The 26,874-nt window shown below is 42.0% G+C and overlaps 1 protein-coding gene across 1 annotated transcript in view; it reads right to left on the bottom strand.

Annotated features, from left to right (window-relative positions):
• LOC149973521 (uncharacterized) overlaps positions 1 to 15,676 on the bottom strand; it is a 31,975-nt gene extending 16,299 nt beyond the window's left edge. Inside the window, exons 1-3 of the mRNA XM_090213383.1 lie at positions 15,531 to 15,676; positions 1,816 to 1,872; positions 47 to 1,711 (exon numbers count right to left, since the gene is read on the bottom strand). Coding sequence (XP_090069509.1) covers positions 47 to 1,711; positions 1,816 to 1,872; positions 15,531 to 15,534 — 1,726 coding nt within the window. The 5' untranslated portion in view covers positions 15,535 to 15,676. The remainder of the gene's footprint in view (positions 1 to 46; positions 1,712 to 1,815; positions 1,873 to 15,530) is intronic.
• Between the last annotated feature and the right edge of the window lie 11,198 nt (positions 15,677 to 26,874).

Below are 26,874 nucleotides of genomic sequence, written 5' to 3'. Positions count from 1 at the left end.
TCACCTGTTGTTGTTGATGCCCCAGTAACAGTTGTAGTGGGTTCACCTGTTGTTGTTGATGCCCCAGTAACAGTTGTAGTGGGTTCACCAGTTGTTGTTGATGCCCCAGTAACAGTTGTAGTGGGTTCACCTGTTGTTGTTGATGCCCCAGTAACAGTTGTAGTGGGTTCACCAGTTGTTGTCGATGCCCCAGTAACAGTTGTAGTGGGTTCACCTGTTGTTGTTGATGCCCCAGTAACAGTTGGAGTGGGTTCACCTGTTGTTGTTGATGCCCCAGTAACAGTTGTAGTGGGTTCACCAGTTGTTGTTGATGCCCCAGTAACAGTTGTAGTGGGTTCACCTGTTGTTGTTGATGCCCCAGTAACAGTTGTAGTGGGTTCACCAGTTGTTGTTGATGCCCCAGTAACAGTTGTAGTGGGTTCACCAGTTGTTGTTGATGCCCCAGTAACAGTTGGAGTGGGTTCACCTGTTGTTCTCGGTGCATCAATGACAGTTGCAGCTGCATCTGTTTTTGTCGACAACACCAGTGATGGTTGTAGCGGTTTCACTGGCAGTAGTTGTTGCATCAGTGACGCTTGTTGTGGGTTCACTAGTTGTTTTTGGTGACTCATTGACGGTTGTAGTATTTTCACCAGGGGTTCTGGATGATGCAAAAACGATTGTAATTGGTTCACCAGTTGTTCTGGATGAAACAGTGACAGTTTTAGTGGGTTCACCAGTTGTTGTCGATGACTCAGTGGTAGTTTTAGTCGGTTCACCAGTTGTTGTCGTTGACTCAGTGGTGGTTTTAGTGGGTTCACCAGTTGTTGTCGATGACTCAGTGGTAGTTTTAGTCGGTTCACCAGTTGTTGTCGTTGACTCAGTGGTGGTTTTAGTGGGTTCACCAGTTGTTGTTGTTGACTCAGTGGTAGTTTTAGTGGGTTCACCAGTTGTTGTCGTTGACTCAGTGGTAGTTTTAGTGGGTTCACCAGTTGTTGTCGTTGACTCAGTGGTAGTTTTAGTGGGTTCACCAGATGTTGTTGATGACTCAGTGGTGGTTTTAGTATGTTTACCAGTTGTTGTCGTTGACTCAGTGGTGGTTTTAGTGGGTTCACCAGTTGTTGTCGTTGAATCAGTGGTAGTTTTAGTCGGTTCACCAGTTGTTGTTGTTGACTCAGTGGTAGTTTTAGTGGGTTCACCAGTTGTTGTCGTTGACTCAGTGGTAGTTTTAGTGGGTTCACCAGTTGTTGTCGTTGACTCAGTGGTAGTTTTAGTGGGTTCACCAGATGTTGTTGATGACTCAGTGGTGGTTTTAGTATGTTTACCAGTTGTTGTCGTTGACTCAGTGGTGGTTTTAGTGGGTTCACCAGTTGTTGTCGTTGAATCAGTGGTAGTTTTAGTCGGTTCACCAGTTGTTGTTGTTGACTCAGTGGTAGTTTTAGTGGGTTCACCAGTTGTTGTCGTTGACTCAGTGGTAGTTTTAGTGGGTTCACCAGTTGTTGTCGTTGACTCAGTGGTAGTTTTAGTAGGTTCACCAGTTGTTGTCGTTGAATCAGTGACGGCTGTAGCGGTTCACCAGTTTTTGTCATTGCATCAATGACCATTTTATTTGGTTCACCAGTTGTTTTTGATAACTCGGTGATGGTTGTAGTGGCTGTGGCTTTAACAGTAGTTGTTGATGCATCATTGACGGCTGTAACGGTTGCGGTTGTAGGATTCATTGTAATGACCACTATTGTTCAGCAAAAAAAAAATAATATTTTATTAAAATAATAACAATGACGTCATTGATATATATTCCAAAATGTCTAATTCTGTTGAATACACATCCCTTACCCATTAGAAGGAGCGCTTGGTATAAACTCATCATATGTGTTCTTTGAGAATTATGATCTAAAGACATAAATATACAATACAATGGATTTGGTTAAAGCACAACAACTGTTCAAAATGGGAGAGGTAAAACTAATACCATGAAAATATGACCTACAGTGCCTGTTACGTATTAGCTACCTCCACATATAAACTGCTCCATCACTAGCTCAACGCAAATATCGTCACGACTTCCACCGAAGTCGGCTCCTTTCCTTGTTTGGGCGTCATTCGGCGGTCGACGTCACCGGCCTTCTAGCCATTGCCGCTCCATTTTTCATAGTTCCATTTGTTTTGTCTTGTCACACCTGGTTTACATTCCCTAATCACATTGTATATATATATATTCCTCTGTTCCCCCCCCATGCCCTTGTTGAAATTGTTTTGTTACATGTTCAGTGTGATGCGCCAGGCTGGTTGTAAGTATTCACACCCCTGAGTTAAATGTTTATTTATTTATTTATTTCACCTTTATTTAACCAGGTAGGCAAGTTGAGAACAAGTTCTCATTTACAATTGCGACCTGGCCAAGATAAAGCAAAGCAGTTCGACAACACAGAGTTACACATGGAGTAAAACAAACAGTCAATAATATAGTAGAAAAATAAGTCTATATACGATGTGAGCAAATGAGGTGAGATAAGGGAGGTAAAGGCAAAACAAAAAGGCCATGGTGGCGAAGTAAATACAATATAGCAAGTAAAACACTGGAATGGTAGATTTGCAGTGGAAGAATGTGCAAAGTAGAAATAAATAATGGGGTGCAAAATAAATCAATAAATCAATACAGTAGGGGCAGAGGTAGTTGTTTGGGCTAAATTATAGGTGGGCTATGTACAGGTGCAGTAATCTGTGAGCTGCTCTGACAGTTGGTGCTTTAAGCTAGTGAGGAAAATAAGTGTTTCCAGTTTCAGAGATTTTTGTAGTTCGTTCCAGTCATTGGCAGCAGAGAACTGGAAGGAGAGGCGGCCAAAAGAAGAATTGGTTTTGGGGGTGACCAGAGAGATATACCTGATGGAGCGCGTGCTACAGGTGGGTGCTGCTATGGTGACCAGCGAGCTGAGATAAGGGGGGACTTTACCTAGCAGGGTCTTGTAGATGACCTGGAGCTAGTGGGTTTGGCGATGAGTATGAAGCGAGGGCCAGCCAATGAGAGAATCACCTTTGACAGCGATTACAGCTGTGTGTCTTTCTGGGTAAGTCTCAAAGAGCTTTGCACACCTGGATTGTACAATATTTGCACATTATTCTTAAAAAAAATATTCAAGCTCTGTCAAGTTGGTGGTTGATAATTTGGAATTTTATTAGGATCCCCGTTAGCTGTTGCGAAAGAAGCAGCTACTCTTCCTGGGGTCACACAAAACATAAAACATGACATAATACAGAACACTAATAGACAAGAACAGCTCAAGATCAAAACTACATGCATTTAAAAATGGCACGTAGCCATTTTATATAAAACAGTATATAAACATATCAATATATACACACAAACTATCAAATAGTGGAGAGACGTAGTGCCGTGAGGTGTTCCTTTTATCTGTTTTTTTTAAACCAGGTTTGCTGTTCAATTTATCATATGAGATGGAAGGAAGTTCCATGTAATGGCTCTATATAATACTGTACGTTTTCATGAATTTATTCTGAATTTGGGGACAGTGAAAAGACCCCTGGTGGTATATATAGTGGGGTAAGTATGTGTTCCATATAAGACTGCTAGATCATTGCTAGACAGCCATAGATATTCAAGGCAATTTAAGTCAAAACAGTAACTAGGCCACTCAGGAACATTCAATGTTGTCTTGGTAAGCAACTCCAGTGTACTGTCTACTTGGCCTTGTGTTTTAGGTTATTGTGTCATGCCCTGATCTGTTTCACCTGTCTTTGTGATTGTCTCCATCCATCTCCAGGTGTCACCTGTTTTCCCCATTAGTCCCATGGTATTTATTCCTGTCTTCTCTGTTTGTCTGTTGCCAGTTCGTCTTGTCTTGTCAAGTCAACCAGCGTGTTTTTCTGCGCTCCTGCTTTTTCCTTATCTCCATTTTTTTCTAGTCCTCCCAGTTTTGATCCTTTCCTGCCCTGACCTTGAGCCTGCCTGCCACTCTGTACCTCCTGGACTCTGACCTGGTTTATGACATTTGCCTGTCAACAACCTGTCTCTTGCCTGCCCCTTGGATTATAATAAATATCAGAGACTCGAACCATCTGCCCCCCGTGTCTGCATCTGGCTATCGCCCTGTATAGATATATATTGTCCTGCTGAAACATGAATTTGTCTTCTGGAAAGCAGGCTGAACCAGGTTTTCCTTTAGGATTTTGCCTGTGCTTAGCTCTATTCCGTTTATTTTTATCCTAAAAAACTCCCTAGTCCTTGCCGATGACAAGCATAAGCACAACACGATACAGCCACCACCATGCTTGAAAATATGAAGAGCGGTACTCAGTGATGTGTTGTGTTGGATTTTCTCTAAACATAAAGCTTTGTATTCAGGACATAAATGACATTTCTTTGCAAATGAGCAGTTTTACTTTTGTGCCTAATTGCAAACAGGATGCATGTTTTGGAATATTTGTAATCTGTACAGGCTTCCTTCTTTTCACTCTGTAATTTAGATTAGTATTGTGGATTAACTACAGTGTTGTTGATCCATCCTCAGTGTTGTCCTTACCACAGCCGTTAAACCCCCTAGAGTCAATGTCCATACCCCCAAGGAAACCGAATTAGCATAATAAAACAACTCTCCATACAAAGCTCTACAGCAGAGTCTCACAACTCAATCGCTGGTTGAAAACTGTTTTCTGCCCCTCCCAAAATATGGAATTTGTAGATAATTGGTCCTCTTTCTGGGACTCACCCACAAACAGGACCAAGCCTTGCCTGCTGAGGAGTGACGGACTCCATCCTAGCTGGAGGGGTGCTCTCTTCTTATCTACCAACAGAGACAGGGCTCTAACTCCTCTAGCTCCACAATGAAATAGGGTGCAGGCCAGGCCTGCCAGCTTAGTGGAGTCTGCCACTAGCACAGTCAGTGTAGTCAGCTCATCTATCCCCATTGAGACCGTGTCTGTGCCTCGACCTGGGTTGGGCAAAACTAAAACATGGCGGTGTTCGCCTTAGCAATCTCACTAGGATAAAGACCTTGTCTATTCCTATTATTTTTGCAAGAGATCGTGATACCTCACATCTCAAAATAGGGCTACTTAATGTTAGATCCCTTACTTCAAAGGCAATTATAGTCAATGAACTAATCACTGATCATAATCTTGATGTGATTGGCCTGACTGAAACATGGCTTAAGCATGATGAATTTACTGTGTTAAATGAGGCCTCACCCCCTGGTTACACTAGTGACCATATCCCCCGTGCATCCCGCAAAGGTGGAGGTGATGCTAATATTCCGATAGCAAATTTAAAAAATAATGACGTTTTCATCTTTTGAGCTTCTAGTCATGAAATCCATGTAGCCTACTCAATCACTTTTTATAGCTACTGTTTACAGGCCTCCTGGGCCATATACAACGTTCCTCATTGAGTTCCCTGAATTCCTATCGGACCTTGTAGTCATAGCAGAGGGTGGGTTTTGTCCAACATGTCACTGGACCTACTCATGTCACAGTCATACTCTGGACCTAGTTTTGTCCCATGGAATAAATGTTGTGGATCTTAATGTTTTTCCTCATAATCCTGGACTATCGGACCACCATTTTATTACATTTGCAATTGCAACAAATAATCTGCTCAGACCCCAACCAAGGAGCATCAAAAGTCGTGCCATAAATTCACAGACAACACAAATATTCCTTGATGCCCTTCCAGACTCCCTCTGCCTACTCAAGGACATCAGAGGACAAAAATCAGTTAACCACCTAACTGAGGAACTCAATTTAACCTTGCGCAATACCCTAGATGCAGTTGCACCCCTAAAATCTAAAAACATTTCTCATAAGAAACTAGCTCCCTGGTATACAGAAAATACCCGAGCTCTGAAGCAAGCTTCCAGAAAATTGGAACGGAAATGGCGCCACTCCAAACTGGAAGTCTTCCGACTAGCTTGGAAAGACAGTACCGTGCAGTATCGAAGAGCCCTTACTGCTGCTCGATCATCCTATTTTTCCAACTTAATTGAGGAAAATAAGAACAATCCGAAAAAAAGCAGCATTCCCCAAGTGAGGATGGCTTTCACTTCAGCAGTAATAAATTCATGAACTTCTTTGAGGAAAAGATCATGATTATTAGAAAGCAAATTACGGACTCCTCTTTAAATCTGCGTATTCCTCCAAAGCTCAGTTGTCCTGAGTCTGCACAACTCTGCCAGGACCTAGGATCAAGAGAGACACTCAAAGTGTTTTAGTACTATATCTCTTGACACAATGATGAAAATAATCATGGCCTCTAAACCTTCAAGCTGCATACTGGACCCTATTCCAACTAAACTACTGAAAGAGCTGCTTCCTGTGTTTGGCCCTCCTATGTTGAACATAATAAACGGCTCGCTATCCACCGGATGTGTACTTTTGTAGCTGAAAATGACTTTTGAAACGGCTGATTTTTTAAATGGAATATCTACATAGGCGTACAGAGGCCCATTATCAGCAACCATCACTCTTGTGTTCCAATGACACGTTGTGTTAGCTAATCCAAGTTTATCATTTTAAAAGGCTAATTGATCATTGCAAAACCTTTTTGCAATTCTGTTAGCACAGCTGCAAACTGTTGTCCTGATTAAAGAAGCAATAAAACTGGCCTTCTTTAGACTAGTTGAGTATCTGGAGCATCAGCATTTGTGGGTTCTTTGTTTCTGACTCAAAATGGCCAGAAACAAAGAACTTTCTTCTGAAAGTCTATTCTTGTTCTGAGACATGAATCCCCGGTCATCCCTACTCCCTCTGATCTGGAGGACTCGCTAAACAGAGAACATCCCCGGTCATCCCTACTGCCTCTGATCTGGAGGACTCACTAAACAGAGAACATCCCCGGTCATCCCTGCCCCGGTCATCCCTACTGGAGGACGCCCTCTTTCTGACTTTCTTTATATTTATGCATATTTTTAATACTAAATGTTATCTGATCTTCGACCAAAACCTAATATTAGATAAATGGAACCTGCTTTTACAAATCAGACTAAAAATGTATACTTATTTTATTTATTGAAGGAAAAACGTTATGCAACACCCAATTCCCCTGTGTGAAAAAGTATTTGTCCCCTTTACACTCAATAACTGGTTGTGACACCTTTTGCTACAATGACTGCAATCAAACCCTTCCTGTAGCTTTATCAGTCTCTCACATCACGTGGAGGAATTTTGGGACCGTTCTTGCATGCAGAAATGCTTTCACTCAGCGACATTTGTGGGTTTCAAGCAGGAACTGCTGGTTTCAAGTCATGCCACAACATCTCAATTGGGATTAGGTCTGGACCTTGAAGCGATTCATGATGACAGAAGTGAGTGATAGTCATTTAGATCAGGGCGGTGGCCCTGTGTTTTCCCGTGAAACGGGCAAAGACTGTGTTTAGATTGTCTGGGAGCGAGGTGTTGGTGTCTGCGATGTGGCTGGCTTGCCCTTTATAATCATTCGGTGATTGTGTGGAGTCCCTGACACACACGTTTCGTATCTGAGCTATTGAATTGCGACTCCACTTTGTCCCTGTACTGTTGTTTAGCCTCTTTGATTGCGGTGGTGTACTTTGCACCAGTGGTGTAAAGTACCTATGGAAAAATACTTTAAAGTTCTACTTAAGTCATTTTTTGCTATCTGTACTTTACTTTTTGTATTTTTGGCAACTTTTACTTTTACTTCACTACATTCCGAAAGAAAATAATCCATACATTTTTCCTGAAACCCAAAAGTATTCGTTACATTTTGATAGGAATATGGTCCAAACATAGACTTGTCAAGAGAACATCCCCGGTCATCCCTACTGCCTCTGATCTGGAGGACTCACTAAACAGAGAACATCCCTGGTCGTCCCTACTGCCTCTGATCTGGAGGACTCACTAAACAGAGAACATCCCTGGTCATCCCTACTGCCTCTGATCTGGTGGACTCACTAAACAGAGAACATCCCCGGTCATCCCTACTGCCTCTGATCTGGTGGACTCACTAAACAGAGAACATCCCCGGTCATCCCTACTGCCTCTGATCTGGAGGACTCACTAAACAGAGAACATCCCTGGTCGTCCCTACTGCCTCTGATCTGGAGGACTCACTAAACAGAGAACATCCCTGGTCATCCCTACTGCCTCTGATCTGGTGGACTCACTAAACAGAGAACATCCCCGGTCATCCCTACTGCCTCTGATCTGGTGGACTCACTAAACAGAGAACATCCCTGGTCATCCGTACTGCCTCTGATCTGGAGGACTCACTAAACAGAGAACATCCCCGGTCATCCCTACTGCCTCTGATCTGGTGGACTCACTCAACAGAGAACATCCCCGGTCATCCCTACTGCCTCTGATCTGGAGGACTCACTAAACAGAGAACATCCCTGGTCATCCCTACTGCCTCTGATCTGGAGGACTCACTAAACAGAGAACATCCCCGGTCATCCCTACTGCCTCTGATCTGGAGGACTCGCTAAACAGAGAACATCCCCGGTCATCCCTACTGCCTCTGATCTGGAGGACTCACTAAACAGAGAACATCCCCGGTCATCCCTATTCCCTCTGATCTGGAGGACTCACTAAACAGAGAACATCCCCGGTCATCCCTATTCCCTCTGATCTGGAGGACTCGCTAAACAGAGAACATCCCCGGTCATCCCTACTCCCTCTGATCTGGAGGACTCGCTAAACAGAGAACATCCCCGGTCATCCCTACTGCCTCTGATCTGGAGGACTCGCTAAACAGAGAACATCCCCGGTCATCCCTACTGCCTCTGATCTGGAGGACTCACTAAACAGAGAACATCCCCGGTCATCCCTACTGCCTCTGATCTGGTGGACTCACTAAACAGAGAACATCCCTGGTCATCCGTACTGCCTCTGATCTGGAGGACTCACTAAACAGAGAACATCCCTGGTCATCCCTACTGCCTCTGATCTGGTGGACTCACTAAACAGAGAACATCCCTGGTCATCCCTACTGCCTCTGATCTGGAGGACTCACTAAACAGAGAACATCCCTGGCCATCCCTACTGCCTCTGATCTGGAGGACTCACTAAACACAAATGCTTTGTTTGTAAATTATGTCTGAGTGTTGGAGTGTGCCCCTGGCTATCCGTCAATAAAAAATAAACAACAAATTGTGCCGACTGGTTTCCTTAACATAAGGCATTTGAAGTTATTTATACTTTTACGTTTGACACTTAAGTACATTTTAGCAATTCCATTTACTTTTGATACTTAAGAATATATAAAACCAAATACTTTTAGACTTTTACTCAAGTGGTATTTTACTGGGTGACTTTCACTTTTACTTGAGTCATTTTCTATTAAGTTATCTTTTCTTTTACTCAAGTATGACAATTGTCGAGGATCCCCCAAAATGTTGGTTGTCTTAAATATATATCAATTAAATGTTTTCATGCTTGTGTTTATCAACACAAATATTTATGATCAAAAACAATTACACTAAAAGCTAAATAAACGTATCATAGTAAAAATGTGTATACTCAAGAAAAGTTGACGCCACCTCATTTCACTGTCCAAACAAAAATAAACATTCTAACAAAAATAAGCAGTGACTCAGCACTTTTCCCTGGTTTCCAACATGGTTTCCATTTGTTTGATGGAATTCTATTCGCTCCGTTCCAGACATTATTATGAGCCGTCCTCCACTGCTTGAAAGGCTGGTCATTGCTCACATCAACACCATCATCCTTTGCACCCTGGACCCACTCCAATTCGCATACTGCCCCAACAGATCCGCAGATGACGCAATCTCTATTGCACTGCACACTGCTCTTTCCCATCTGGACAAGAGGGATACCTATGTGACAATGCTGTTCATAGACAACAACTCAACATTCAACACCATAGTGCCCTCCAAGCTCATCACTAAGCTAAGGACACTGGGACTGAACACATCCCTCTGCAACTGGATCATGGCTTTCCCGAAGACCGCCCCCTGGTGGTTAGGACATGCAATACCACATCTGCCATGCTGACCCTTTACACGGGGGCCCCTTAAGGGTGCGTGCTTAGTCCCCTCCTGTACTCCCTGTTCACCAACGACTGCTTGGCCTCGCAGGACTCCAAAACCACGATTAAGTTTTCCGATGACACACCGGTGGTAGGCCTGATCACCGATGATGACGAGTCAGCCTATAGGGTATGAGTGTGCTGACATGGCCATACTCGTAATCATATCCGTAAATTGACAGTTAATGGTCGGATTGGATGATACTCCTGATCTGACACCCCTTCAAATGACTGGATTTGGCTATTTCACCCACACCCATTGCTGACAGGTTTATAAAATTGAGCACACAGCCATGCAATCTCCATAGACAAACATTGGCAGTAGAGTGGCCTTACTGAAGAACTCATTGACTTTCAACGTGGCACCATCATAGGATGCCTCCTTTTCAACAAGTCAGTTTAAAAAATGTCTGCCCTGCTAGAGGTTCCTCAGTCAACTGTAGGTGCTATTATAGTGGAAACCTCCAGGAGCTAAATTGGCTCAGCCACGAAGTGGTAGGCCACACAATCTCACAGAACGTGACCGTCGAGTGCTGAAATGCGTAGAAATCATCTGTCCTCGGTTGCAACACTCCAGGAAGCAACGTCAGCACTGTTTGTCGGGATCTTCGGGTTTGGGTTTCCATGAAAGAGCAGCAGCACGCACACAAGCCTAAGATCATCATGCGCAATGCCAAGCATTGATGTAAAGATCGCCGCCATTGTATTCTGGAGCAGTGGAAACGCGTTCTTTGGAGTGACGAATCACGATTCACCATCTGGCAGTCAGACGAATGAATCTGGGTTTGGCGGATGCCAGGAGAACGCTACCTGCCCCAATGCATAGTGCCAACTGTAATGTTTGGTGGAGAAGGAATATGTAGTGAGGGCCAGCCAACGAGAGCATACAGGTCGCAGTGGTGGGTAGTTTATGGGGCGTTGTGGCACCCCCATAGAGACTGCCAGAGGTCTGGACAACAGGCCCTCTGATTTGACACACTGAACTCTATCTGAGATGTAGTTGGTGAACCAGGCGAGGCAGTCATTTGAGAAGCCAAGGCTGTTGAGTCTGCCGATAAGAATGCTGTGATAGACAGAGTAGAATGCATTGGACAGGTCGATGAAGACGGCTGCACAGTACTGTCTTTCATCGATGGCGGTAATGATATCGTTTAGGACCTTGAGCGTGACTGAGGTGCACCCATTACCAGCTCGGAAACCAGATTGCATAGTGTAGAAGGTACGGTGGGATTCAAAATGGTCGTGATCTGTTTGTTAACTTGGCTTTCGAAGATTTCAGAGGGCAGGGCAGGATGGATATAGGTCTATAACAGTTTGGGTCTAGAGTGTCTCCCCCTTTGAAGAGGGGGATGACCGCGGCAGCTTTCCAATCTTTGTGGATCTCAGATGATACGAAAGAAAATAGAATAGGCTTTTAAGAGGGATTGCAACAATTTTGGTGGATAATTTTTGAAAGAGAGGGTCCAGATTGTGTAGCCCAGCTGACTTGTAGGGATCCAGATTTTGCAGCTCTTTCAGGACATCAGCTGTCTGGATTTGGGAGAGGGAGGGGGGGGGGGGGGCTTGGGCAAGTTGCTGTGGGGTGTGCTGTGCTGAGATGTTGGCTGGGTAGAAAGCATTGCCAGCCATAGGAAAATGCTTATTGAAATGATCGATTATCGTAGATTTATCGGTGGTGACAGTGTTTCCTATCCTCAGTGGTGCTCTTATTCTCCATGGACTTTACAGTGTCCCAAAACGTTTTGGAATTAGTGCTACAGGATTAAAATTTATGTTTGAAAAAAGTAGCCTTAGCTTTCCTAACTGACTGAGTATATTGGTTCCTGACTTCCCTTGGTTCCTGACTTGTATTCGATGCTAATGCAGAACGTCACAGGATGTTTTTGTGCTGGTCAAGGGCAGTCAAATCTGGGGTGAACCAAGGGCTATATCTGTTCTTAGTTCTACATTTTTTGAATGGTGCATGCTTATTTAAGATGGTGAGGAAAGCACTTTTAAAGAGCAACCAGGCATCCTCTACTGACGGGATGAGGATAAAAGGTGGCAACTGTGAGAGACTTGTTTCTGGATAGGTGTATTTTATGTAATTTATGAGCTGTGTCGTGACGTGAATATCATTAATCTGATGACTGTTATTTATTTAATCAACTAATTATGTTTAATTGTTACTCGAATAAATTAATCATGTAACAATTAACTCATTAGAAATTTGGGGAACCATGGGAATAGTTGTTTAACGAGTTACTATCTCCCGACTTAAACTCTAAAGATATATGGATATCTCTTACATAAATAACAGTCAATTATTAATTATTACCTCATCAGTCTCATTCTGAACATCGTAGACCTCATGATATCTGCAAGAACCCTAGTCCTTTTGAAAATTCAGTACTAAACGAAACTGATTTAATAATTTATTTATTAACTAACTAAATAATAACAGAATACACAAGTACACTTACATGAGATAAAAGTCCCTAGTGGACTGACACGATATGATGGCTTGTTACACAATGGAAAGGAGTGTGGGGAAAGATGAAGAGAGGGAGAGACAAAGAGAGTCAATTTATCGTACATACATATGGAAGTTACGCTCACAGAAATATGAAAACTTAGCACCCTAACCACGTTCATTCGGATTATAAATACAATATATGTTTTCCTGTAGATGTCTTTCTCTGTCGCCTCTCTGTCGAACTCGATCGGTCCTATGGTGAAGTTATCGAGGGATGTAAGAATCTGGTTTGTCCACCAGAGGTCATAATGTCCTTTCCAGTAAAGCTTTTCTGGTCTTGGAGTGTTCGTTGGAATAGATACTTCAGGCGTACCCACGGTTGTATCAGAGTCTATCGTCAATGTTCTATGAGTACTTTTTCATACACAGCTGAAGACTGTGAATGTGCTGGTCTAGTCTTTAGTCTTTACTCGTCTTGAGAGTTTCAGAGCTTCTAACAATTTTGTGACATTGGGCTCACACCGTCGTCTACTTGGTCTCTAGAGTTTGAAACACCTTTTATGCACTCTGGCCATGCTGGCACAAACTCTGAGCTCACTGTGGCGTGGCTACTGACTGGGCAGAAGTTTAGATGAAAAATAATTCTCATTTAGAAGGCTAAAATCTTCACAAAAGTATTGTCATACTTAATAATCATATATTTTATACAACATTTAGTTGCAAACCTGACAGCTCGAACGTGTACATCTTCAGAGATACAGGTATTTAGCTATACCATCATTAATGACATCACAAAATAAATAACACTTTGACAGAATTATTCTTTAAGTCCCAACTGACCTTTTCCCACATTTTGGTGGCAAGAGTCTCTCTGTAACAAAGGGAGTTTTACCTTCACAATACTGCAGGGCAATTTAGAGAAAGTTCTCTATAATTTTACGACCGGTTGTGAAGTCATAAAACCGTCCATAATCCCTCTCTCCCTGCTCTCCTGTGGGAGAGAGGGGGGGGGGGATCTGTCAATCTGTCCCCCATGTGCCTAGCTGATCTGGCACCTTTGATCCTCGCCAAGGAAGGAGTGTCATGACAGTGGCGCAATGTCGACCGGTGGTGATCTTGCTATTCTACACATTTTGACATGATGCACTTTTAAAACCAATTTGCTGCTATTCAATTTTTTTGAATAAATGTACCAACATTTCTTCAAACCTGTTTTTGCTTTATCATTATGGGGTATTGTGTGTAGATTGATGAAGAAAAACATGTATTTAATCAATTTTAGAATAAAAGTCAAGGGATCTGAATACTTTCTTACTGCATCTCATGTTTCAACCACTGTAGCTATAGCTTAAGATATAGAACAATTCAACATTAATGAATTGAGACAGCCTTCAGCTAACTGAGTTCTGCAGTTATCCTATCCTAATAGATACATTTTCCCCCCTTAATCATATGACAATCAACTTTTACCAGTTGAATGTAGACACAAATATAATACTTTTCTTGTATTACACATTTTCTGAAATATTGTATTTAAAATGAAAAATTATGCGATATCTAATTAAATAAGAACATATTTGCATATACCGGAAATCCATTAATCTGGACACTGAAAGAAGTCAGCCTAAATATTTTGGTTTAATTTTGTGAAGACATTCCAAGGAGTGGACTTTAAACCAGCAGATTATGGATGAATACTTTTTAAATCTCTAAATACAAAAACATATATTATTTTTTTAGCATTTTTTTGTTGTTGCATTTTTTCAAATGTTATATTGAATACAAATTTGACAACATATAAACAATTCCCTCAGTTAAAGTCTGACGACTGATCCAATGAACCATTGCATTTCTGTTGAAAATATTGTTTTCAGACTGCCCAAATGCGCCTAACTGGTTTATTAATAACTTTTCCAGTTCATAACTGTGCACTCTCCTCAAACAATAGCATGGTATTATTTCACTGTAATATCTACGGTAAATTGGACAGTGCAGTTAGATTAACAAGAATTTAAGTTTTATGCCAATTTCAGATGTCCTGTTAAATTTTCTTGTTACTTACAAACCTCATGCTAATTTGCATTAGCCTACGTTAGCTCAACCGTCCCGTGGGGGACCCACCGATCCTGTAAAGGTTTTTAATGTGTGGGGGTACAGGTTAGTCGAGGTTATTTGTATATATAGGTAGGTGTAAACTGATAATAAACAGCGAGTAGCAGCAATGTAAAAACAAAGGGTGGGGGGTCAATGCAAATAGTCAGGGTGGCCATTTGATTAATTGTCCAGCATTCTTATGGCTTGGGGGTAAAAGCTGTTAAGGAACATTTTGCACATAGACTTGGCGCTCCGATACCGCTTACCGTATAGTGTTTGTTTACATTTACTTTACAGAATTGGAAAAACAAGCATATATTTTGCATCTCATGGGCTACGACAGTTGAACTAAGCTCATGGGGCATTTATTAGTTAAACTCTTTAAAAATCAACAGGTTTACATCATTCATTTATAGGTCAAAAAATGAATGTTGCAACTGCAGTTTGCTCCTAAACCCAAAATACAATGTTTAGGAGCACCAGAATAAAACAAATTAAGATTGAGATATATCCTACATTGGATCTATATGAATCCTAGTTACTTTTGAAGCTCATCTCCATTTTCTTTCTGTGCCACCACAGGTTTGCGTACTACTGAGGCTGAAGGACAGCGAAGAAATCATTACAACATTTATTATCTGAGCAATTTCTTTCTTCTTCTAGGGGCACCGGTGCTGCCAAAATAATAATAGTTTCAGGTAGCACAGCAACATGTGTAGGAGCATATGTTCCCAAAACGGTAGCACACTGTAGATCACTGATAAGTAGATGCACTTTTTTTTTTTTTTCAGCCTGTGGTGGTTGGCCATAAAAAAAAACAAGAGATATTCTATGAATTAACGCCATTAATCATTTCAAAGGTACTGTAAATAATGCATAAGGACCCTTTTCTATATGATTGACAGAAAATGTATTTCAAAGTGAGTTTACAGAAGAAAAAAAATTACAAATGTGGCTTATTATAATGAATATTTAAATACTTACCCATTATCGTGAAATAAAAATTCTGTTGATTCTAAAATGTCTTATTGGTTGATTTGATAATTTATTTGACGAGAGCTACACCAAGTTATATGTATCCAGTATCTATAGTGCAATATTCAGAAGTTCAGGAGTAGTTTGTCTTAGAATCCGTGGTGCACCCTTAGATGACTTAATCTTGACTGTGGGCACTTATATAAGGTAATGTGGTATGACGTGATATGAGCAACTGTAGTGGTGACCAATCTGTTCCCTGTCTCATGTCTACGATGTATTGTTAATGCATTCCTTTTAACTGCCAAGACCTGTTCTCTACTTCCGTGTAATGGTCATTAGGCTGGAGCAAAACACAAAGCATATTGTGACATTAGGGATGTCAATCAATAAATACAATGTAAAAGTAACACGTGAAAAACACTACTTTTGTCACAGTTAGTTTGCACCTATTGTATAAAATCAGATGTCCTAGAATGAATATTGTATTACAATACAAATTCATCCAGTAAATATTGCAAACGTAAAGTTGGCAGCATCTAAATTAAAGTGTCTCTCCAGTCTTCGGTTCAGTTCCTTCATCACCTGATGTAAAACCTCAACAATCTCTGAAGGACCAAATCAAACCAATCAAATCAAACCAAATTTTATTGGTCACATACAAAACGAATCAAATTGTATTTGTCACATCCGCCGAATACAACAGGACCTTACAGTGAAATGCCGAATACAACAGGACCTTACAGTGAAATGCCGAATACAACAGGACCTTACAGTGAAATGCTGAATACAACAGGACCTTACAGTGAAATGCCGAATACAACAGGACCTTACAGTGAAATGCCGAATACAACAGGACCTTACAGTGAAATGCCGAATACAACAGGACCTTACAGTGAAATGCTTACTTACAAGACCTTAACCAACACTGCAGTTTTTAAATAAATACCTAAGAAATAAACGTAACACATTAGTAAAGAGCAGCAGTAAAATAACAACGACGTTATATACAGCGGGTATCAACATGCGAGGCCAAAGCTTAGTCGAGGTAATTGAGGTAATATGTACATGTAGGTAGAGTTATAAAAGTGACTATTCATAGATAATAAATAGAGAGCATGAAAAGAGGGGGGGGGGGGGGGGTGTCAATGCATATTGTCTGGATAGCCATTTGATTAGAGGTTCTAGAGTCTTATGGCTTGGGGGTAGAAGTTGTTTAGAAGCCTCTGGGACCTAGACTTGGCGCTCGGGTACCACTTGCCGTGAGGTAGCAGAGAGAACAGTCTATGGGTGGCTAGGCCTTCCTCTGCCACCGCCTGGTATAGAGGTCCTGGATGGCCCAGTGATGTATTGGGCCGTACACACTGCCTTTTGTAAGGCATTGCAGTCGGAGGCCGAGCAGTTGCCATACAAGGCAGTGACGCAACCCGTCAGGATGCTCTCAATAGTGCAGCTGTAGAACCTTTTGAGGATTGAGGACCCAAATCTTTACAGTCCCCCGATGGGAAATAGATTATGTTGTGCTGTATACACAAATGTCTTGGTGTATTTGGACCATGTGACTCTTATGTGGATGATGTCACAAATATGTGTTGGTCTGAGCATCCAGACACTGCACTTGATGAATTTATGAAATTGCTTCTTCCAATTATTGAACAGCATGCACCTGTTAAGAAACTGACTGTTAGAACTGTTAAGGCTTCATGGATTGATGAGGAATTGAAAAACTGTATGGTTGAAAGAGATGGGGGGGGGGAAAGGAGTGGCTAATAAGTCTGGCTGCGCATCTGACTGGCTGACTTACTGCAAATTGAGAAATTATGTGACTAAACTCAACACAAAGAAGAAGAAACTGTATTATGAAGCAAGGACCAATATTATAAAGAATTATGGAAAAAAACTTTGAAGTACTTTAAATGAAATTCAAATCAAATCAAATTTTATGTGTCACATACACATGGTTAGCAGATGTTAATGCGAGTGTAGCGAAATGCTTGTGCTTCTAGTTCCGACAATGCAGTAATAACCAACAAGTAATCTAACTAACAATTCCAAAACTACTGTCTTGTACACAGTGTGAGGGGATAAATAATACAGTGCCTTGCGAAAGTATTCGGCCCCCTTGAACTTTGCGACCTTTTGCCACATTTCAGGCTTCAAACATAAAGATATAAAACTTTATTATTTTGTGAAGAATCAACAACAAGTGGGACACAATCATGAAGTAGAACGACATTTATTGGATATTTCAAACTTTTTTAACAAATCAAAAATAGAAAAATTGGGCGTGCAAAATTAGTATGAGTATGTAAACAAAGTGGCATAGTTAAAGTGGCTAGTGATACATGTATTACATAAGGATACAGTCGATGATATAGAGTACAGTATATACGTATGCATATGAGATGAATAATGTAGGGTAAGTAACATTATATAAGGTAGCATTGTTTAAAGTGGCTAGTGATATATTTACATAATTTCCCATCAATTCCCATTATTAAAGTGGCTGGAGTTGAGTCAGTGTCAGTGTGTTGGCAGCAGCCACTCAATGTTAGTGGTGGCTGTTTAACAGTCTGATAGCCTTGAGATAGAAGCTGCTGCGCCTTCTTCACAATGCTGTCTGTGTGAGTGGACCAATTCAGTTTGTCTGTGATGTGTATGCCGAGGAACTTAAAACTTGCTACCCTCTCCACTACTGTTCCATCGATGTGGATAGGGGGGTGTTCCCTCTGCTGTTTCCTGAAGTCCACAATCATCTCCTTAGTTTTGTTGACGTTGAGTGTGAGGTTATTTTCCTGACACCACACTCCGAGGGCCCTCACCTCCTCCCTGTAGGCCGTCTCGTCGTTGTTGGTAATCAAGCCTACCACTGTTGTGTCGTCCGCAAACTTGATGATTGAGTTGGAGGCGTGCGTGGCCACGCAGTCGTGGGTGAACAGGGAGTACAGGAGAGGGCTCAGAACGCACCCTTGTGGGGCCCCAGTGTTGAGGATCAGCGGGGAGGAGATGTTGTTGCCTACCCTCACCACCTGGGGGCGGCCCGTCAGGAAGTCCAGTACCCAGTTGCACAGGGCGGGGTCGAGACCCAGGGTCTCGAGCTTGATGACGAGCTTGGAGGGTACTATGGTGTTGAATGCCGAGCTGTAGTCAATGAACAGCATTGTCACATAGGTATTCCTCTTGTCCAGATGGGTTAGGGCAGTGTGCAGTGTGGTTGAGATTGCATCGTCTGTGGACCTATTTGGGCGGTAAGCAAATTGGAGTGGGTCTAGGGTGTCAGGTAGGGTGGAGGTGATATGGTCCTTGACTAGTCTCTCAAAGCACTTCATGATGACGGAAGTGAGTGCTACGGGGCGATAGTCGTTTAGCTCAGTTACCTTAGCTTTCTTGGGAACAGGAACAATGGTGGCCCTCTTGAAGCATGTGGGAACAGCAGACTGGTATAGGGATTGATTGAATATGTCCGTAAACACACCGGCCAGCTGGTCTGCGCATGCTCTGAGGGCGCGGCTGGGGATGCCGTCTGGGCCTGCAGCCTTGCGAGGGTTAACACGTTTAAATGTCTTACTCACCTCGGCTGCAGTGAAGGAGAGACCGCAAGTTTTCGTTGCAGGCCGTGTCAGTGGCACTGTATTGTCCTCAAAGCGGGCAAAAAAAGTTATTTAGTCTGCCTGGGAGCAGGACATCCTGGTCCGTGACTGGGCTGGATTTCTTCCTGTAGTCCGTGATTGACTGTAGACCCTGCCACATGCCTCTTGTGTCTGAGCCGTTGAATTGAGATTCTACTTTGTCTCTGTACTGACGCTTAGCTTGTTTGATAGCCTTGCGGAGGGAATAGCTGCACTGTTTGTATTCGGTCATGTTACCAGACACCTTGCCCTGATTAAAAGCAGTGGTTCGCGCTTTCAGTTTCACACGAATGCTGCCATCAATCCACGGTTTCTGGTTAGGGAATGTTTTAATCGTTGCTATGGGAACGACATCTTCAACGCACGTTCTAATGAACTCGCACACCGAATCAGCGTATTTGTCAATGTTGTTGTCTGACGCAATACGAAACATGTCCCAGTCCACGTGATGGAAGCAGTCTTGGAGTGTGGAGTCAGCTTGGTCGGACCAGCGTTGGACAGACCTCAGCGTGGGAGCCTCTTGTTTTAGTTTCTGTCTGTAGGCAGGGATCAACAAAATGGAGTCGTGGTCAGCTTTTCCGAAAGGGGGGCGGGGCAGGGCCTTATATGCGTCGCGGAAGTTAGAGTAACAATGATCCAAGGTCTTTCCACCCCTGGTTGCGCAATCGATATGCTGATAAAATTTGGGGAGTCTTGTTTTCAGATTAGCCTTGTTAAAATCCCCAGCTACAATGAATGCAGCCTCCGGATAAATGGTTTCCAGTTTGCAAAGAGTCAAATAAAGTTCATTCAGAGCCGACGATGTGTCTGCTTGGGGGGGATATATACGGCTGTGATTATAATCGAAGAGAATTCTCTTGGTAGATAATGCGGTCTACATTTGATTGTGAGGAATTCTAAATCAGGTGAACAGAAGGATTTGAGTTCCTGTATGTTTCTTTCATCACACCATGTCACGTTAGTCATAAGGCATACGCCCCCGCCCCTCTTTTTACCAGAAAGATGTTTTTTCCTGTCTGCGCGATGCGTGGAGAAACCTGTTGGCTGCACCGCTTCGGATAGCGTCTCTCCAGTAAGCCACGTTTCCGTGAAGCAAAGAACGTTACAGTCTCTGATGTCCCTCTGGAATGCTACCCTTGCTCGGATTTCATCAACCTTGTTGTCAAGAGACTGGACATTGGCAAGAAGAATGCTAGGGAATGGTGCACGGTGTGCCCGTCTCCGGAGTCTGACCAGAAGACTGCCTCGTTTCCCTCTTTTTCGGAGTCGTTTTTTTGGGTCGCTGCATGGGATCCACTCCGTTGTCCTGTTTGTAAGGCCGAGCACAGGATCCGCGTCGCGAAAAGCGTATTCTTGGTCGTACTGATGGTGAGTTGACGCTGATCTTATATTCAGTAGTTCTTCTCGACTGTATGTAATGAAACCTAAGATGACCTGGGGTACCAATGTAAGAAATAACACGTAAAAAAACAAAAAACTGCATAGTTTCCTAGGAACGCGAAGCGAGGCGGCCATCTCTGTCGGCGCCGGAAGCCAAATTATGTGGAGAAAGACAAATTCAACTCCTAAATGCATGCTCTTCAACCGATCACTGCCTGCACCTGTCCACCTGTCCAACATCACTACTCTGGACGGCTCTGACTTAGAATATGTGGACAACTACAAATACCTAGGTGTCTGGTTAGACTGTAAACTCTCCTTCCAGACTCACATCAAACATCTCCAATCCAAAGTTAAATCTAGAATTGGCTTCCTATTTCGCAACAAAGCATCCTTCACTCATGCTGCCAAACATACCCTTGTAAAACTGACCATCGTACCAATCCTCGACTTTGGCGATGTCATTTACAAAATAGCCTCCAATCCCTGCTCAATAAATTGGATGCAGTCTATCACAGTGCCATCCGTTTTGTCACCAAAGCCCCATATGCTGCCAACCACTGCGACCTGTACACTCTCGTTGGCTGGCCCTCGCTTCATACTCATCGCCAAACCCACTGGCTCCAGGTCATCTACAAGACCATGCTAGGTAAAGTCCCCCCTTATCTCAGCTCGCTGGTCAACATAGCAGCACCCACCTGTAGCACGCGCTCCAGCAGGTATATCTCTCTGGTCACCCCCAAAACCAATTCTTCCTTTGGCCGCCTCTCATTCCAGTTCTCTGCTGCCAATGACTGGAACGAACTACAAAAATCTCTGAAACTGGAAACACTTATCTCCCTCACTAGCTTTAAGCACCAGCTGTCAGAGCAGCTCACAGATTACTGCACCTGTACATAGCCCATCTATTATTTAGCCCAAACAACTACCTCTTTCCCAACTGTATTTATTTTTTTATTTTTTTATTTAGCTCCTTTTCACCCCATTATTTCTATCTCTACTTTGCACATTCTTCCACTGCAAATCCATTCCAGTGTTTTACTTGCTATATTGTATTTACTTTGTATTTATTGTATTTATTGTATATTATTGTATATTACTTCGCCACCATACCCTTTTTTTTGCCTTTACCTCCCTTATCTCACCTCACTTGCTCACATTGTATATAGACTTATTTTTCTACTGTATTATTGACTGTATGTTTGTTTTACTCCATGTGTAACTCTGTGTCGTTGTGTCTAACTGTCAAACTGCTTTGCTTTATCTTGGCCAGGTCGCAATTGTAAATGAGAACTTGTTCTCAACTTGCCTACCTGGTTAAATAAAGTTAAAATAAAATAAGAATAAATCAAATAAAAAATCAGATGGCTTATTCATCACAAAACCATTTGATGTTGGCAATTGTTTTAATTACTTTACTGACAAAGTCTGAAAACTTAGGCAGGAAATGCCAACAGCGAGCAGTGAGCCATCATATTCATGCGTAAAAAAACAAATAATGAATGAAAAGCATCGCAGGTTTGAATTTTGTAATGTTATTGTGTGAGAGGTAGACAAATTATTGTTATCGATTAATAATGACAAAACTCCTGGCATTGACAACTTTGATGGAAAGATACTGAGGATGGTAGCTGACTCTACAGCCACTCCTATCTGTCATATCTTTAATCTGAGCCTAGAGGAATGTCTTTGTCCTGAGTCCTGGAAGGAAACAAAAGTAATTCCGCTACCCAAGAGTGGTAAATCAGCATTTACTGGTTCTAAAAGCAGACCTATAAGCTTGCTGCCAGTTTGGCCAAATACAATGCTATTTCTCTGTAAACAAAAGAACAACAGACTTTCAGCATATTGATAGAGAAGGGCACTCAACAAGTGCTGCACTGACACAAATGACCGATGAATGGTTGAAAGTAGTTGATAAGAAGAAGATTCTGGAGAGCTGTATTGTTAGATTTCAGTGCACACTTTTATATTATTGACCATAACCTGTTGTTTAAAAAATGTATGTGTTATGGCTTTTCATCCTCTGCCATATCGTGGATTCAGAGCTTTCTATCTAATAGAACTCAAAGGGTTTTCTTTAATGTAAGCTTCTCTTATGTCAAACATGTAAAATGTGGAGTACCACAGGGCAGCTCTCCAGGCCCTCTACTCTTTCTAATTTTACCAATGACCTGCCACTGGCATTAAAACGGGAACGTTTTTTTTCTTCAAAAAATGACAATACTGCCCCTACAGTTCCAAGAGGTTAATGCAACCGCTGTGTCAGATTTCAAAAAAACTTTACGGAAAAAGCAAACCATGCAGTAATCCGAGACGATGCTCAGAAAATAAATACAATTATCCGCCATGTTGGAGTCAACAGAAATCAGAAATCACATTATAAATATTCCCTTACCTTTGATGATCTTCATCAGAATGCACTCCCAGGAATCCTAGTTCCACAAGAAATGCTTGATTTCTTAGATAATATCCATTATTTATGTACAAGTAGCTACTTTTGTTAGCGCTTTTAGTACACAAATCCAGACGCTCGTGCAGGTCCATCCGAACGTCAGACGAAAACTTCAAAAAGTTATATTACAGGTCGAAGAAACTTGTCAAACTGAGTATAGAATCAATCTTTAGGGTGTTGTTATCATAAATCTTCAATAAAATTCCAACCGGAGAATTCCTTTGTTTATAGAGAAGCCATGGAAAGCAGGTCACTATTATGTGAATTGCGCATGACCAGCCCTTGGCTCTTTGCCAGACACCTGGCTCATTCAGCTCCCATTCAGCCCCACAACACAGTAGAAGCCTCATTCAAGTTTCTAAAGACGGTTGAAATCTAGTGGAAGCCCTAGGAAGTGCAACTTCATCCATATCCCACTGTGAATTCAATAGGGGCTGGGTTGAAAATCGACCAATCTCAGATTTCTCACTGTTTGGATTTCTTCTCAGGTTTTTGCCTGCCATATGAGTTATGTTATACTCACAGACATCATTCAAACAGTTTTAGGAACTTCAGAGTGTTTTCTATCCAATACTAATAATAATATGCATATATTAGCAACTGGGACTGAGGAGCAGGCCGTTTAGTTAGGGGACCCTTCCTCCAAGCTACTCAATACTGCCCCTGCAGCCATAAGAAGTTAATGACCTTTCCACAGGTGCATGTTCAATAATGAATTGTTTATGGTTCATTGAACAAGCATGGGAAACTGTTTTTAACCTCTTTAGGGTATGTGGGACGCTAGCATCCCACCTGGCCAACATCCAGTGAGATTGCAGAGCGCCAAATTCAAATACAGAAATACTCATTATAAAAATTCAGAAAAGATACAGCAGCTCACGCAAGACCGCTGACTCAATCAGCTCTTATTCCCTCATCCTTCACAGTAGAAGCATCAAACAAGGTTCTAAAGACTGTTGATATCTAGTGGAAGCCTTAGAAAGTGCAATATGAACTCATAGACACTGTATGTTCGATAGGCAACGACTTGAAAAACTACAAACTTCAGATTTCCCACTTCCTTGTTGGATTTTTTTCTCAGGTTTTTGCCTGCCATATGAGTTGTGTTATACTCACAGACATCATTCAAACAGTATAGAAACTTTAGCTTTTAGGACTGAGTAGGAGGCAGTTTACTCTGGGACCTTTTTATCCAAGCTACTCAAAACTTCCCCCCTGTCCCAAAGAAGTTTTAACCTATATGGTTCTGTGTCATTTACTTTGAACTGGACTGTGTTTACAGCATGAGCGGTCGTGAGTAGATGCGCTTGTTTTGAGATCAAAACGAGAGCTGCATGTAGCCATGTGCACATTTTGTTCACATCCTTTGCTAGTTAGTGAGTTATTAGCCCAGTTTTAGATCATTTGTAGTCAGCAGTAGGGGAGTGATTGCTTCCTACAAGAGCACAAAACATGTACATTTCTTGGACATCTTTGAAAAGCGAGTCAGTTAAAGATATGTTTTGTCTTGAAGGGGAAGTGTTGTATATTGAGACTTGCTTGAATAAGCTAAGTAGCCAATAGGCAGAGGGTAGCATAATATGTCTGATGTTCCGTAATAGTGGTATGGGAATAATAATGCATTTTATTTTGTTAAAGTGGTTTCTTGCATCTAACAGCACAACAAGATTTTCAGTCACGTCCTTGTCTGAAGGACAAGTGGATCAACAGGTTAAAGGTCAAGCCTGGATGTTTTTTTCAAGTCTAATGGAATGTAGGCCTACATCGATCACCACACATTGGATGCTACTGTTGGCTGAATGTAATAACAGCTATTTACATGTTAAAATATTATGGGATGCTTTTTCTCCATATTTCTTTATGGTTGGCCACTCTGATAGGCCCATATTTGTCACACCCTGATCTGTTTCACTTGTCTTTGTGCTTGTCTCCACCCCCCTCCAGGTGTCACACCTCTTCCCCATTATCCTCAGTGTAATTATGCCTGTGTTCTCTGTTTGTCTGTTGCCAGTTCATCTTGTCAGATCTTACCAGCGTATTTTCCCATCTCCCTGCTTTTTTCAAGTTCTGTTTCCTAGTTTTCCCAGTTCTGACCATTCTGCCTGCCCTGACCCTGAGCCTGCCTGCCTTTCTGTACCTGCCTGACTCTGACCCGTTTACAAACCTTTGCCTTTCCTGACCCCAAGACTGCCTGCTGTTCTGTACCTTATTAACTCTGCCCTGGATTACGGACCTCTGCCTGCCTTTGACCTGTTTTTCAATAAACATCTGTGACTCTAGCTGTCTGCATCTGCGTCTTATCCTGAGTTCTGATAACATTATGATCAAATAGCCACAGAAGCCTACTTGGCCACTGTTAAAACTGTAACTTAAAGTGGGTACATCCTTAGTGTTCACAGTAAACTCAAACTCGAAGTTACACAGAATTTTCACATCATTCAAGTTTGCGCTCAGCAGACTTGAAATTTGTTCAGTGCCTAATTTGTTTTGAGGTAACATTGGTTACAATGACATTTCAGTATAAACCGTGGAGGGCTGTGGAGTTTGAGTTATGTATAAACCATGGAGGGCTGAGGAGGACTGTGTAATTTATGTTATCAAACTACATTTCTGCATGGCTGCAGCATCTGCTGGTTTCATTCTTATCATTTAACTTAATGAGTGTCTGATTTAGGGAAACCAGAGGCCAATAGTGTGATGCTAGCTAGATCTATTCTGAATTTTTTAAAGCCACCTTTTCTATAGCTAGCTTCAGTTAGCTTCACATTCCAATTCAGGCTCCAACCACGCTACATAGGAAGGATATTGATCCAACACCTGTAACTAACTCAAGCCAGGCCTGTATTGTTGTGTGCATACCTTGCGTGTACAGCCCAGTGAGTCGAATGCCAATATCTTCATTGAGACAATGTTAAAAAACGCATTCCATGGACAACTAAGTTTTTGCCTAAATCAAAAGGAAAAAAATAAGTTATCCTGCAAATTCTATTGCTGCAAATAGGCTATTAGAGGTGCAGCCTTTCTTTTACTAGACTGTCAATATGGCCGTCTTTGGTTTACCTGAATGGTGAGCCACCTTCGTGTCAACGGTTATCCTGAGTTGAGTTCAGAATTGACCAAAGTTAGCTCATGAACATCTTTATCCCATTACTAGTATACTCCTCGGGTTTGTAGACTCCTCAGTCAATGTCATTTGCGTAAGGGAGGAATGCAAACATGCATATATGGCAGCCCATGGGAACTGGAGTTTGACCCTGTGGAATGATATGGTATCCTATAATCACCCTGGATTATAACTGGGGGGGGGGGGGGGGGGGGTCGTACCTACAGGACAGCATAAACTGTTCCATCAAAACAGGTTCTCTGTCCTTGAAATTGATTTGACAGTATGTGGGTAAGATAATACACAGCAAAACTCCTGCTCAATGACACAACGACTTTGTTAAATACTTGTTTTATTCTAATTGATGTATTTTTTTTTTTTACAATTCGGCTCACAGGATACAATAATTGTTTTTGTTTTTGAAAATATATGATGATGCGTGATTAAGCAATAAGGCATGGAGGGGTGAGGTATTTCAAATCAAATCTAATGTTATTTGTCACATACACGTGTTTAGCAGACGTTATTGCAATTTTGTACCAAAATGCTTGTTTCTAGCTCCAACAGTGCAGTAATATCTAAGAAGTTGTATCTAACAATACACACAATCTAAAGTGAAGGAATGGAATTAAGAATATGTAAGTATTTGCATGAGATGTCAGAGCGGCATAAACTAAGATAGTATAGAATAGAATAGAATAGAATTCAGTATGTATGTAACGGATGTGAAATGGCTAGTTAGTTAGCGGTGGTGCGCACTAATAGCGTTTCAATCGGTGAGACCTT

The sequence above is a fragment of the Oncorhynchus mykiss genome, chromosome 21 (genome assembly GCF_057628025.1).
Source record: "Oncorhynchus mykiss isolate SJ-2025 chromosome 21, ASM5762802v1, whole genome shotgun sequence".
Classification (NCBI taxonomy): domain Eukaryota; kingdom Metazoa; phylum Chordata; class Actinopteri; order Salmoniformes; family Salmonidae; genus Oncorhynchus; species Oncorhynchus mykiss.
Note: the sequence above shows the minus strand (reverse complement) of the source record. Positions and strands in the feature narration are given on the sequence as shown.